The sequence below is a fragment of the Tursiops truncatus genome, chromosome 9, assembly GCF_011762595.2.
Source record: "Tursiops truncatus isolate mTurTru1 chromosome 9, mTurTru1.mat.Y, whole genome shotgun sequence".
In the NCBI taxonomy this organism is placed as follows: Eukaryota; Metazoa; Chordata; class Mammalia; order Artiodactyla; family Delphinidae; genus Tursiops; species Tursiops truncatus.
Genome location: NC_047042.1, coordinates 64,391,955 through 64,403,958, shown reverse-complemented (window position 1 = coordinate 64,403,958; position 12,004 = coordinate 64,391,955). Strand labels below are relative to the sequence as shown.

Here is a 12,004-nt window from a genome sequence, read left to right as displayed (position 1 = left end):
CGCCCCCCCCCCCAACACCCCTCACAAAGAAGGACCCTCCTTCCCTTGACAGTCTGGGGCTTAGCTTCCTGCGGATCCAGAATCAACAGCTATTCCTCGGGATCCGCAGAGGGAGGCTCTGGGTAGAGAATGAGTAGGCTGGGGAACTGGAGCGGGTGGGGAAGGAGGAAAGGAGATCGTTCTGATGGAACGCTTGTCCAGCACAAGGGAACCCACGGTGTCTGGAGGCACAAATGGTCCTTCAAAGTAACACACGGTCCGGCAAAGGGCTCAGAGGATGAAGCATGGGATGGGAGGGAGGAGACGATCTAAAGATTCTACAGAGGTCTCGGGGGGTCAATGAGGGTGTGACGGGTGCGTCTGCATGATCTCAAGGTGGGGATGTAAAAGGAGCTCCCGGGGTTCACCATGTTCAGGGCCCTGCAGGCCACAGCCCCCCCAGAGGCGTCAGAAGTGGGCACAAAACACACACAGCAGGGGACCCACCCCCAGGCTCTCGCTGAGGCCAGGCAGGTTCATCTCTGTTTATTTTTTCAAAACAAAACTAAAAATCATCACTCAAAACATTTGAGGAGAGTGCTCAATTTAAAAGCTTCATGGAATTTGCAGCCAGCACATCGCAGACTGGTGGTCAGAAACGGGAGCTCCCGGCATCGCCCGGGCAGGTCTCCGTCTCTGCCTGCAGCCTCCACTGCTGTTCCCTTCGAGCTGAGGTCCAAGCAGCGCGGTGGCCAGCCCAGGGCAGCGGCTGAGGTTGGCAGCATCCGCAGGTCAGAGGCTTTCCAGTTCTCCACGGGCTTCTGATTTGACCATCCAGCACCTTGAGGGCCCGACGTGCTCCCTCCCCCCATGAGAGTCCAAAAGCATCTGCAAAGAAGGCAGGCGGGTCAAGGCCCGGGCGCTGGCGCTGTCAGAACGAGGACGAAAGGGCAGGCAGTTCGGGATCTGCATCTTCACCAGGAAGGGCAAACTCGTCGCCTCCGGGGTCAGGGGGTGGAAAACTGATTTGCTGTCATCATCGCTCGTGCTTAATGTTGGCTTCACTTCGCTCCAGGGTGACCCCGTTGCCATTCCGAGGGCCTTCCTTCCTGTTCCAGTCCTTCTCCGTGTAAAACTCGCCGAGCACGGGGCAGTGTTCAGAAGCCACTCCGCCCCAGGACCAGTTATCTGGAATCCAAGGGTTCGTGAGGCCTTCTCTCAGTACAGCCCAGTGGCCTGGAGGCAGAGGGAAGACAGACCCAGAAATCAGGATGGGGGACAGGGTGGAGGTCACAGGCTGGCGGTTGGAGGCCAGTGCCGTATGTCTGCAAGCCTGACAAGACCCCTCAAGTCAGCCGGCTTGTCTGTGCAAACGAGCTGCTTCAGCCCATTGGATGTGCCAGACAAGTGAGGGTTTACCGTGTAGGCCCTGAAACTACCCCGGGTCCAGGCCTCCTGCCCAGTCACACACCCGTCGGCCTACGTGTGGGGGCCGCCGCCTCACTATGCACCACTTCTAATCTGACCGGCAAGGCTAAGTGTTTGACACAGGGACACATGCCCTGCAAAGATGTCTAAAGCGAAGTGAAGGTCCTACTTCACAAAGCAAAGACACTGGGGCAGGGGGGCGGGGGCGTGGGGAGGAAGTTCTACAAAAAGAGCAAAGAAGAGAAAGTTACAGAAGTTTATGAGAAAGTAAAGGTATCTTTAAAGTCAAGATTTAGAAATACATGAAGCAGGAGGTACGTTTAAGAAACAATGAGGGCTTCCCTGGTGGCGCAGTGGTTGAGAGTCCGCCTGCTGATGCGGGGGACACGGGTTCGTGCCCTGGTCCAGGAAGATCCCACATGCCGCGGAGCGGCTGGGCCTGTGAGCCACGGCCGCTGAGCCTGCGCGTCCGGAGCCTGTGCTCCGCAAGGGGAGAGGCCACAACAGTGAGAGGCCCGCGTACCGCAAAAAAAAAAAAAAAAAAACAATGAAATAGTCACAAAAGCAAGGACAGAGCAATTAGAAGCACTTGCACGGCCCTCAGTGAGAACCGTCGCGGATAATTAAGTGCATCCAGACCTGGGCTCTGGTGTGAGCTGTGCCTGCCCAGGTGACAGTTCCATGATGGTGGCACCTCCTCCCTGCACCTCGGTTTCTACAACTTAAGAGCAGGGGATAGATGAGACCATCTCTACCTTCCTCCCGGCCCCGCGCTCTCGGGCGCGCCAGTTCCCTTGGTGACAGCACTGCCCTCCCACCGGGCCCCATGGCAGCCTGCCAATGGCCTTGGTCTGGCCAGCAGTGCGTTTCTGCCAACTGCACCTTGCCTAGTTTGATGGCCGCCACTCCCTCTGAGACCCACTTTCTTCGCCCTTTGGATTCTCCCCTGACACCGTCCAACAGGAAATTCTAGTCCTGAGGATCTAAGTCTTGGCTGCACGCTGGGGTCTCACAGTGGGACCTCAGCGTTGGCACCTAAAGACTTTTTTAATGTCTCACTGAAGTATAATCTGCATCCACTGGTGCTTAGCAAAGCTTCCAGGTAGAACTGAGAACCACCGTTCTTGTCCTTCACCAAAAGACCTGCTGCTTCCACATTTCTGCTTATGACTGTTTCATGACCCAAAGTCTGTTCAGCAAGTGACTGGTTTGGGGGGGAGTGCTTTTCAGTGCTGAGATTACCCACCACACCCTGGTCCTGGCGGAGTCCTGTCTAAAGAACTTTTCCATCCTATCGTGATGCCAGGTGACATGTCAGCTCACCTCCAACTGCTGCTCCTCAGGCCACAACACAGCGCCTGAATGTGACAGGGCTTGAGGAGTGTTTGCTGAAGGGGCTAAGTGTCCTTAAAATTAGCCTAAGGTATCAGCTCAGCTTGGAATTGGGGGATGCCGCCAGTCCGGAACCAGGTTTGCCCAAGACACACTTGCTTTGGCCCTGCTGCAGATCAGTGAATGCCTTTTATTATTTTTCACACCCCCTTCACTCTTAAAAGTGGCTCTGTTTGAATGATAATTATACAGCCACCTGAGCAATAACCTGATAAATGCCCACAGAGGAGGGAAGGTCACTCCTGGCTCTTGCTGAAACCAGATAATCCAGAACTGTCAGCTCAGACAGGCGATCCTCACTCTGTTTCCGAACAGCACTTGGGCTTTACCTGTGAAAACCTTCTTTAAGCTTTTACTGATCCAGATGTTGTCCAGAGTCTTCGAGCCTTGAGGATTCTTGGTGCTGATGTTGGTAAAGGTGTGTGCGGGGACCAGGTGGTGGAATTTTTCTTTCCTCAAGATATCATAGTCACTGCTGTCTGGCCCCTGGCCGAAATCTCCTAAAACTATCACCTCTTTTTCGCCTGGAAGTGGAAGAAAGAAATTCAGGAATGTAAGAGGTGGTGGGAAGTCAACACAACACGGACCACAACTCATTTAAGTAGGATCATGACTCTCTGAATTGACTCTCCAGGGTTAGGACTGTGGCGTGGTTCTTATTCTCCCAATTTTTCCAAATTCCTTGTCCAACAAACACCCCCCCCCCCAACCTTTAGGAGTAGGTTAGTGACACATTTGGAAATGGGGGACAATGTGATAAGAGAGATCACCTCTGTTCCGGATCATGGGTTCCAAATCTTATAGCACAGAAAGCCCTGAGGGTCTTCCCCAGATATTTAACAAAAGCTCAACAAACATTTATTGAGCACAGAGGGAAGACCAGGTGAAGACACAGGGAGAGGACGGCCATCTACAAGCCAAGGAGAAGCCTCAGGAGAAACCAACCCTGCCAGCACCTTGATCATGGACTTTCCAGCCTCCAGAACTGTGAGAAAATAAATGTCTGTTGTTTATGCCACTCAGCCTGTGGTATTTTGTTAGGACAGCCCTAGCACACTAATACAGGGCCAAAGTGGAAAGCTTTTATCTTTCAGTATTTTCAACATTTCTCTCATAGTTTGATTTACTAGAATAAGTGGGATATTTATGAAGTATTTTCCAAAGTGAGGAGACACTCAGAAAGGACAGTGGGCCCCAGCTAGGCTCCCTGGGATTCCCATCCACTGCCTCACTGTCACTTCCTGTCTCGAGATTCCTTTCTGGGGAGCCACGTTGTCATAGGGAGTGGCGTTTCTGTTGCACCTTGTAAGGAAAGCTTTAAGCAAAGCAATTAATAAACTAGGGCCAAAGGCATCCGAGACACTCAGCAAAATCTTCCTGGACACGAATTATGTTGCAATAATAACGGCTGAAGAAATCTAAAGTGAAACAACACAAGCCACCAGCAGAGGGAACTCGCGCACCGCACATGACGCCCTCCTCCAGGGGACGTGACGGACAGCAGAGGACGGGAGCAAGGCCTTCCTGCTACCATTGTGTGGCCAACAGAGAGGTAACCGTAGCCCTCAAGCTAGATCGTAACAACCTTGGCACCCAAAGCAGGGCGAGCCCAACCAAGCTGTCTTGAGAAATCGGTGCCAACTTCCAACAGGAAAGCCAACTTGAGAAGAATACAAGTAACAACGCATATGTGGCCAGTGTCAATGACCCTCACTGTGCGCCGGGCCCTCCTGCAGGTAAGAAGCTGAGGCTCTGCGAGGTGGAAGGGCTTGCCCAAAGTCACCGAGCTAGCCCGCAAATCCAGGGCTCTTTACTAAGAGCTAGGATGGAAGAGCCCCACACATCTGGAACAGAGCCTGCTGCCTGGCGGACGCGCAATCAACACGCAGGAGAGAAATGATGGACGAAGCACGAAGAAAACCGCAGAATTAAGGTGCCGTGTATTTTTGAAAAGGAACGAAGAGAAAGAGGCTACCTTTATTGACTATCAAGGAAAACTGAAGTTAGGAAAGGCTGAGGCAGAAGGTTCCCCATATCACGAGAGAGGTTTTCATTGGGGTGCAGACCTGAAAAATTCGGGCCAAAAAAAGACAACTCTGAAACCAGGAGAGATGCTGGTGTCCTGGGTCAATAAGCCCAGCTCTGTGTAACTTCAGGAATGAAAATAACGGCTCTTTTTGAACTGGCAGGTCCCGTTTCTTACAACTCACCTTCTTTTGGTTAAAGTGGTTTGGTAATGACATCGAGACAGTCCTTGCCTCTAAGAATCCACAGATGTGCAGGCGCCTGATCTCTCCCAGGGAGCTGTGCGCCAGGGTGGGCTCCTGAGTCATTCTCTTAGTTTCCAGGAGTGAAGGGAGAATGCCTGGGGCTGACTTCCTCAGAGACCCTAGATTTACAAAATGCCAGCGACAATAGCAGGAGCCAGTCCCCAGCGGAAGAAGTCAGATGTCAAGCATGACTTTGCCCTGTTTCACTCTTGCTGAGTTCACAGAACAGGCCCCGTGGGGTCTGAAAGAAGAAACTTCCATCTGAGGATGGGCACTCCACCCCCAGCCCCTGCTGACTCCAACCTGAGTACCAGACAAAGGCAGAAAGGCCCAGAGTTTGCTAATCAAATCGGCTCTGCTTACTCTGATAGAAAGAAGCCTGTGGAATAAAGGCTTAGTCTCTGTTTTAGCTGAGCCACCTCTGCTCATCGATTTACCCTTGTTGCCCCTCGGGCAGGCTGCAGCACTTCCTGAATCCTCGGCTCTGCCATGTTAACAGCAAACTGGATGTTAGCTACAAGCAGGGGGACATGGGGACACAAGTCACTGTCCTTACATGGGCATGTCAAGGCCTAGCCAGGCTGTGGGTCAACAGTCCCCTGGCAACTTGGAACAATACCCTGCCCAGGTTTTCTGACAAAAACCTGCTCCCTGCCCGGATATCAGAAAAAACAGTGAGGGCCTAAGGTTATCAGAGAAGTTAGGAACTGGCATCTTGCGTTTCTGCTTCCGTGTAAAGGAAAAGCTTGAGATCAAGAACAATAGAAACGTCCACAGATTTAAAAGCTATCAAGTCATCCTTTTTAATAGGTTAGAAAGTAGCTGTAGAGGAAAAGCTTGAGATCAAGAACAATAGAAATGTCCACAGATTTAAAAGCTATCAAGTCATCCTTTTTAATAGGTTAGAAAGTAGCTGTAGGTGAACAATTTCCCACATAGCTGCTCCTTGGATGAAGTATCTCAACTTAAACATCTTTCCGACTTTTTTTTAGCCCAAAGACTCATAATTTAAGGAGAACGCTGGTCACAGCACAACCTGGTTTGAGATGTAAGCTGCCTAGCAGTGTTATCAGTGTTCATAACAGCATTATTTACAACAGCCAAAAGATGGAAAGAGCCCAAGTGTCCACTGACCGACGAATGGAATAGTCTTTGGCCCTAAAAAGAATTCTGACATATACTACGAGCCATGAAGACATAATGTCAGTTAAATAAACCAGCCGTAAAAGGACAAATATTGTAAGATTCCACTGACATGAGATACCTAGAGCGGTCAGGCTCATAGAAAACAGAAGGTAGAAAGGTGGCTGTCAGGGTCTGGGAGGAAAGGGAGAATGGGGAGTTCGTGTTTAATGGGTACAGAGCTTCAGTTCAGGAAGATAAAAAAAGTTCTACAGATGGATGGTGGTGATGGTTATAAAACAATGTCAAGGTACTTAATACCAGTGACTCGTCCACTTAAAAACGGTGAAGATGGTAAATTGCATGTTACGTATATTTTACCATGATAAAAATCTTTTCAAACTGTAAATGTGTCGTTTGACTGAGTTATTTTTGTAGCCAAATCTTCAAAAATCACCTTTCGGGGGGCACCAGTTCAACAAGGGAAAACAAGGCTTAGCGCCTGAGGGAATATTGGTCAAGACTCTAGAATATGGGAGAGAACTGCAGGCCTCCAGCTGTGAACCCTCACCTGGAGAAACTCAGTGCTCTGAAAAGCCAAGCCCGACGGAGCACATCCCAGTCTTTACAGCCGTGTCAACTTTTCCTTCTGGGAAACCACGCACAGAAAACCTGTGTTACTGGGGCAGGAGCCTGGAAAGCAGAGTGCCCCACCTTTCTTCTGAAGTTCTGTTCCTTTCAATGTTCTCTTAATCCCTCTGGCATTTTTGTGAGTCAACTCATGTCCGCTGAGCCCCTGCTATGTGCTGGGTCCTCCCTCAGACGGTTACCACGCCCCTGGGCGCCCTGTGAGGTTAGCACTGTCAGCCCCCATCAGATGGGGCTTGAAGGGTGGTGACTTGCCGGCTGTCCTACAGCTGTTCTACAGCTGAAAGAGCTAAGATTAAAATCCAGCTTTTCTGTCGGCTTCAGGGCTCCTTTGACAAGGTCGGCATCCCACCACAGAGAAAAATTCAACTTACGGCTCGTCAGGACTTTCCCACTCCCCTTGTCACCAACTGTCTTTCACAAGAAGAGCAGGTGCAGATCTGCAGGAAGGACCACCACGGGGGCACACCCGGGGCAGCGGAGCCCACGATGGGTGTCACGGGGGAGGGTACCATCACTTAGTTTTTTCCCCCCTAATCCTTTCCATCAAAGAGAGGCTGGAGAGCCACAAAACCAACACCGTGGAACCCGCACGCTAGACCCACAGAGACAAAGCTGTCAGCATGCCCGGGGCAGCCGGGCTCCCCGGGATGCAGGCGGTATGGTGGTTTCCCATGCATTACTCAGCACGCATCGCCACCTACAGGACGGCCAGCCTAAGGGAGGGTAGAGATGCTCCGAAGAGATGACCCCCGCCTGCCCTGCAGAAGTGGGGGCTGCTGGCCCAGCCGCAGAGAAAGACGGTTTCCTACCTTTCAGGGTTTCCTGCAAGGTCTGCACGAAGCTAGCCCAGCAGTGGCTGTCACTGTGACTCTTGCTGGGGTTCTCACCCCCTGGGAGGGTCAGGGCTGCCAGGTGAAGGTTCACCAGGGTCAAGTCATGACTTCCCACCTGGGCAACAGGAAACAAATCATCAGGGACAGGCGGAGATGTTCTTCCTGCCTGTACCCGTTACCTCCGCCCCATGAATAGCTTCCTGCACGACACCGACAATGGGAAACGCACACAAGGCCAGCACCCCCCGGAGAGAAGGCAAGGCGGCCACCGGAAGAGTCTTCTGAGGCCCCTGCAGGACCGAGACCTGTCTTGTCCTATCGGTGTACCCCTTACATTTCACCCCCTACTCCTCCTTAGGGCCGGGAAAATTGGGCACATCTAGAAATGTCCAATTTTTGTAGCTTTTTTCCTTCTGAGCAGCTATGAGAGAGGAAGAGGCAGCTCTAGCAGCTGGTTAGCAGCTTCGTTAACAAAGCCCTGGGGCTCTTCCCCACGGGGCCAGCCCGCCACCCCCTGTCAGGACCCGCTGACGGGCCCTACCGCCTTCCCCCCTCCCCCTCCCCCATGTGTTCTCTTCCCTCCAGAGACCACTGAGCCCTGAGGTTTACTTTCACCTGATTTCAAACATGTGAAGAACGAAAGCTGCCCGAACCCTGGCGGCACACAGGCTATGCCCATCCTGTGTCCCCAGGGCAGGTGAGGAAGCGCAAAGTCGGGGTCGGTCTCCCAAGCACCGCAGCACTGCTCAGCTGCTCTGGGTTTGGCAACCCCGCCCTTCTGTTTGTCATGGCAACAAACACCAAACCCTACCAGGAAGTGGAGGTGCAGAGGGAGCCCCTGGGAAGTGGAGGCTACCAGTTTCGTTTTACAGATGTGACCCCGGTTTGCCAAGGCCAGTGCCCAGCCGGGAGAGCTCCCGCTGCAGCTGTGGCTCTGACCCCGGGGGAACCACCGTAAGGCCGTGGGCGGGGAAAACCTGCCTGGAGAGAGAAGCCACATCTCTGTCCCTACAACTTGCCTGGCCTAGGATGAGACACAAAGTAGAGGAGGCTACGTGCCTGTCTAGGGGATCGCTTCATTTAGAGGATCTGGGCCAGTAATTTGTGATCTGAAAGCATTTCTCTTTGGCCGTTAAAAACAGCCTGCCCCCTAGAGACACTGGCTGGTTCTGCCTGTTGCCTTGCTTGGCCAAAGCCAGTACAGTCACTTTACATAGAAAAGGGACCCAGGGAAGAGGTGATACCTAGCTGATTTATGCATCAGTACCATAAGCACAACACGCAGACACCCCCGGGTGTGTGTGTGCACACGGAACGCCAGCATCTCTGCAAGCACGGGTGCGAGGCGGGATGAGCTTGGGCTAGACCTCAACCAGAGTCACCACAGCCCCCAGCATATGGGCTGCCCCAGCCCCGTGCCACCAGGGAGAGACCGTGCTGAGGTCTGTGGCAACTCTCAGGCTCCAGAACTGCTCTGGAGCATAGAGAACCCAGACACCCTGCAGGTGGCTTGCTGGGGACCACTCCTGCCTGACCCTGTCACTTCACGGGGTTAAGGCCAGCTGCTGACTTGGTGATCTGTTTAGGCTGCTGCGTTCTCCTCCTTCCTGCTGCCCAGCTTCTGACTGTTTGCTGTGCCTTAATACTTCCCAGAGGCGTCCAGGGCAACCGAAGAGGCAGCTCAGTCTGCTCGCTGCTCCCGGCTCTGGTGAGACAGGGCTCACCTGGAGGTGTCAGTTACAGGCTGCCCTCACCCCACCGCCCAGAAGCTTCTTCTGAGCTCCTTCCAAGCCCAAATGACCTCTCGAGGGTCCCCCCTCTCCCTGGTAAGAGAAGGGGGGTCCTCAGAGCAGTTCTGCTGCCCTCTAATCCAGCAATTCCCAAAGGCCCAGCATCCTTAACCAGCGCAGGGAGAACGGAAGAAGCACTGCAGGTGCTTTTGAAAACCGGACATTCTGTGTGTCTGGGGCAGGGTCCAGGAAACCCTGATTTTAAGAAAATCTCTCCAGGTGATTCTGCTGTTTATCAGGTTTGAAAGGCAACCACCTGATCTCCTTCCTGCCCAGATGTCAAAGTTACCAGAGCTATAGTCCCCCCAAATCCCTTTCATTCCTGCTCTGGACAAGTTCCCAGCCAAGGGAACCCCAAGAGTGCATGCTGACTCAGCCCTGAGAGAGAAGAAAACCAAAGCAAAAAGATGAGCTTCTCTGGCTCCCAGTTCAAAAGGGGACTTTTTTTCCTTTTTAGAAGGAGTGGCCCTTCACGGCAACATGAGCAAGCGGTACCTTGAACCTCACGAGGTACGGGCTGGGGCCTGTGGGCTTCCCGTGCCCATTGCCAGGCGAGCTCTCCTGCCAGGTGGCATCTCTCAGTTCCACCCCAGCCGCGGTGTCCCACAGGAACCCTGCAAACCCAGCGCCCTGTGGGGGAAGACGAGGCGTTAGTGTGCAGAGGGGTCTGTCTGGTGGCGGGGCTCAGCCCGGAGCTGGGGAAGCGGCAGGTGAGGCCAGGAGGAGACGAGGGGGGAAGGAGCAGGCTCTACACCGGGTCCTGGGGTTACCTGCCCAAGGCCTGTTTCTGAGACAAAAGCACATCTAAAAGCCACGGCATGTTCCTCCCTGTTCCCCCGCCAAATTTCCCAGACAGGCAATTTCAGAGAGTTGCACATACAGCCGGGGTGCCGGGGCTCTACTTTTGGGGGGATTGGGTGCAGCCCAGACTAGGCATGGAGTTATCTTTTTTTTTTTTTTGCGGTACGTGGGCCTCTCACTGTTGTGGCCTCTCCCATTGCGGAGCACAGGCTCCGGACGCGCAGGCTCAGCAGCCATGGCTCACGGGCCCAGCCGCTCCGCGGCATGTGGGATCTTCCCGGACCGGGGCACGAACGCGTGTCCCCTGCATCGGCAGGCGGACCCTCAACCACTGCGCCACCAGGGAAGCCCCCTGGAGTTATCTTTTTAATAATCGCCTCCCATGAGGTAGCCACTCACACGCCCATCTGTCAGATGAAGACTCAGTTGCTCAGAGAGGTTAAGTAACTCCCCCGAAACCCCACAGCTGGTAAAGGGCAATGCTGAGGGTCAAATATAAGACTCCAAGGGGTGCTTTTGCTTACTGATTAGTTGCTGCTGATAGCAACTGGGGCCTGGCACCTAGCAGAAGCTCAATAAATATTTGCTGGATGAAGAGACGTCAGGGCTACCAGTCCCAGTGGTTTAGAACTGGTCAAAGGCCCTCCTCAGGCTTGCGGGGCTGCACACAGGGGTGTGAAGCCCCGGTGCAGGGCACTGAGAAGGCCGGTGAGTGGGGCGGATGGATGGGGGTGGTGTCGGCAGGGTCAAGGGCTTGGGGCTAAATAAACCCCTGCACCTCTGGCCATCAGAGGGGCCGCTCTGAACCTGCCTGCTTCATGCTGCTGTCACCAGGTGGCTTGTGGAAAGAGAAAAGATCCCCCTGCCCCGATCCCAGCTGCTGGAGGCTCTGCTGCCCGGGTGGGATCAGCAGTGTCATCCGAGGGGCCGGCGATGCTCTTGCGAAAGAAGTGACTTTGCACATCCTGAGTGGCCTCTGCTGAGTCCCCAAGTTCAGCTCAGGTCCCAGCCACACGTGTGCTGAAGAGGGGGGAAGGAAGGAACAGTGTCCTGTGTGCCGTGCATTTTCTATTTTTAAATGACTGACTTGCCCACCCCGGTGAACGCGTGCTAGTTTAAGAGTGAGAAGACCTGGGTCTCATCCCCTCGAATCACTCAGCCCTGGGACCTCGGGGGAGCCACTCTGGTTTTCTAAACCTGTTTCCTCAGGCGTAAAGTGAGGGAAATGCATTTGCCCTGTGGGCTTCAGGGGGCTGTCCCCCCATTTACTGTTTCCCAGGCAGTGGTGCCAGAGTAACGTCCCTAAAGTACTGCTCACGTCCCCTTCTGCTTAAAATCCTTCAGTGGCTCTGCGGCCCACTGCCCTCTGGGCCCTCCGGGTGGGCACCTCCCTGCTCAGTGCTGCCTTTCATGCCTGTTCACCTATGTTCCCAGCAAGCCTGGGCCTTTCTGGCCTCACCAGGCTGTGCAGGCTGCGCTTTCCACTGCTGGTTCCTTATACCCTCGGCAACAACTGGCTAAACTGGACCAGCTGCAGCCTGCGACGGGTACCAGCTCCCACTACATCTGCCTGCCGCCTCGTGTGTACCCCGCCAGGCGCTGGCTTATGTCTGTCAATCAAGCATTCAGTGCACATTATCTTGTAAAATCCTAGAGCCACCCTGTGAGTTGAGGGAGGGGCTGCTGCTCCCATTTTACAGATGAAGGAATTGAGACTGAGAGATCTGAGTGGCTGCCA

At 53.7% G+C, this 12,004-nt stretch overlaps 1 protein-coding gene across 4 annotated transcripts in view; it reads right to left on the bottom strand.

Annotated features, from left to right (window-relative positions):
• Window positions 1-510: 510 nt before the first annotated feature.
• Window positions 511-12,004, bottom strand: part of EEPD1 (endonuclease/exonuclease/phosphatase family domain containing 1) — a 241,346-nt gene continuing 229,852 nt past the window's right edge. For 3 of the 4 annotated variants that reach the window (XM_073809827.1, XM_073809828.1, XM_033863150.2), the window contains 4 exons: window positions 9,961-10,095; window positions 7,652-7,790; window positions 3,129-3,323; window positions 511-1,215 (listed from right to left, as the gene is read on the bottom strand). In XM_073809827.1, coding sequence (XP_073665928.1) covers window positions 1,016-1,215; window positions 3,129-3,323; window positions 7,652-7,790; window positions 9,961-10,095 — 669 coding nt within the window. In that variant the 3' untranslated portion in view covers window positions 511-1,015. Of the gene's footprint in view, window positions 1,216-3,128; window positions 3,324-7,651; window positions 7,791-9,960; window positions 10,096-12,004 lie in introns of those variants that run through there. The other variant, XM_073809829.1, reaches the window with a different exon arrangement.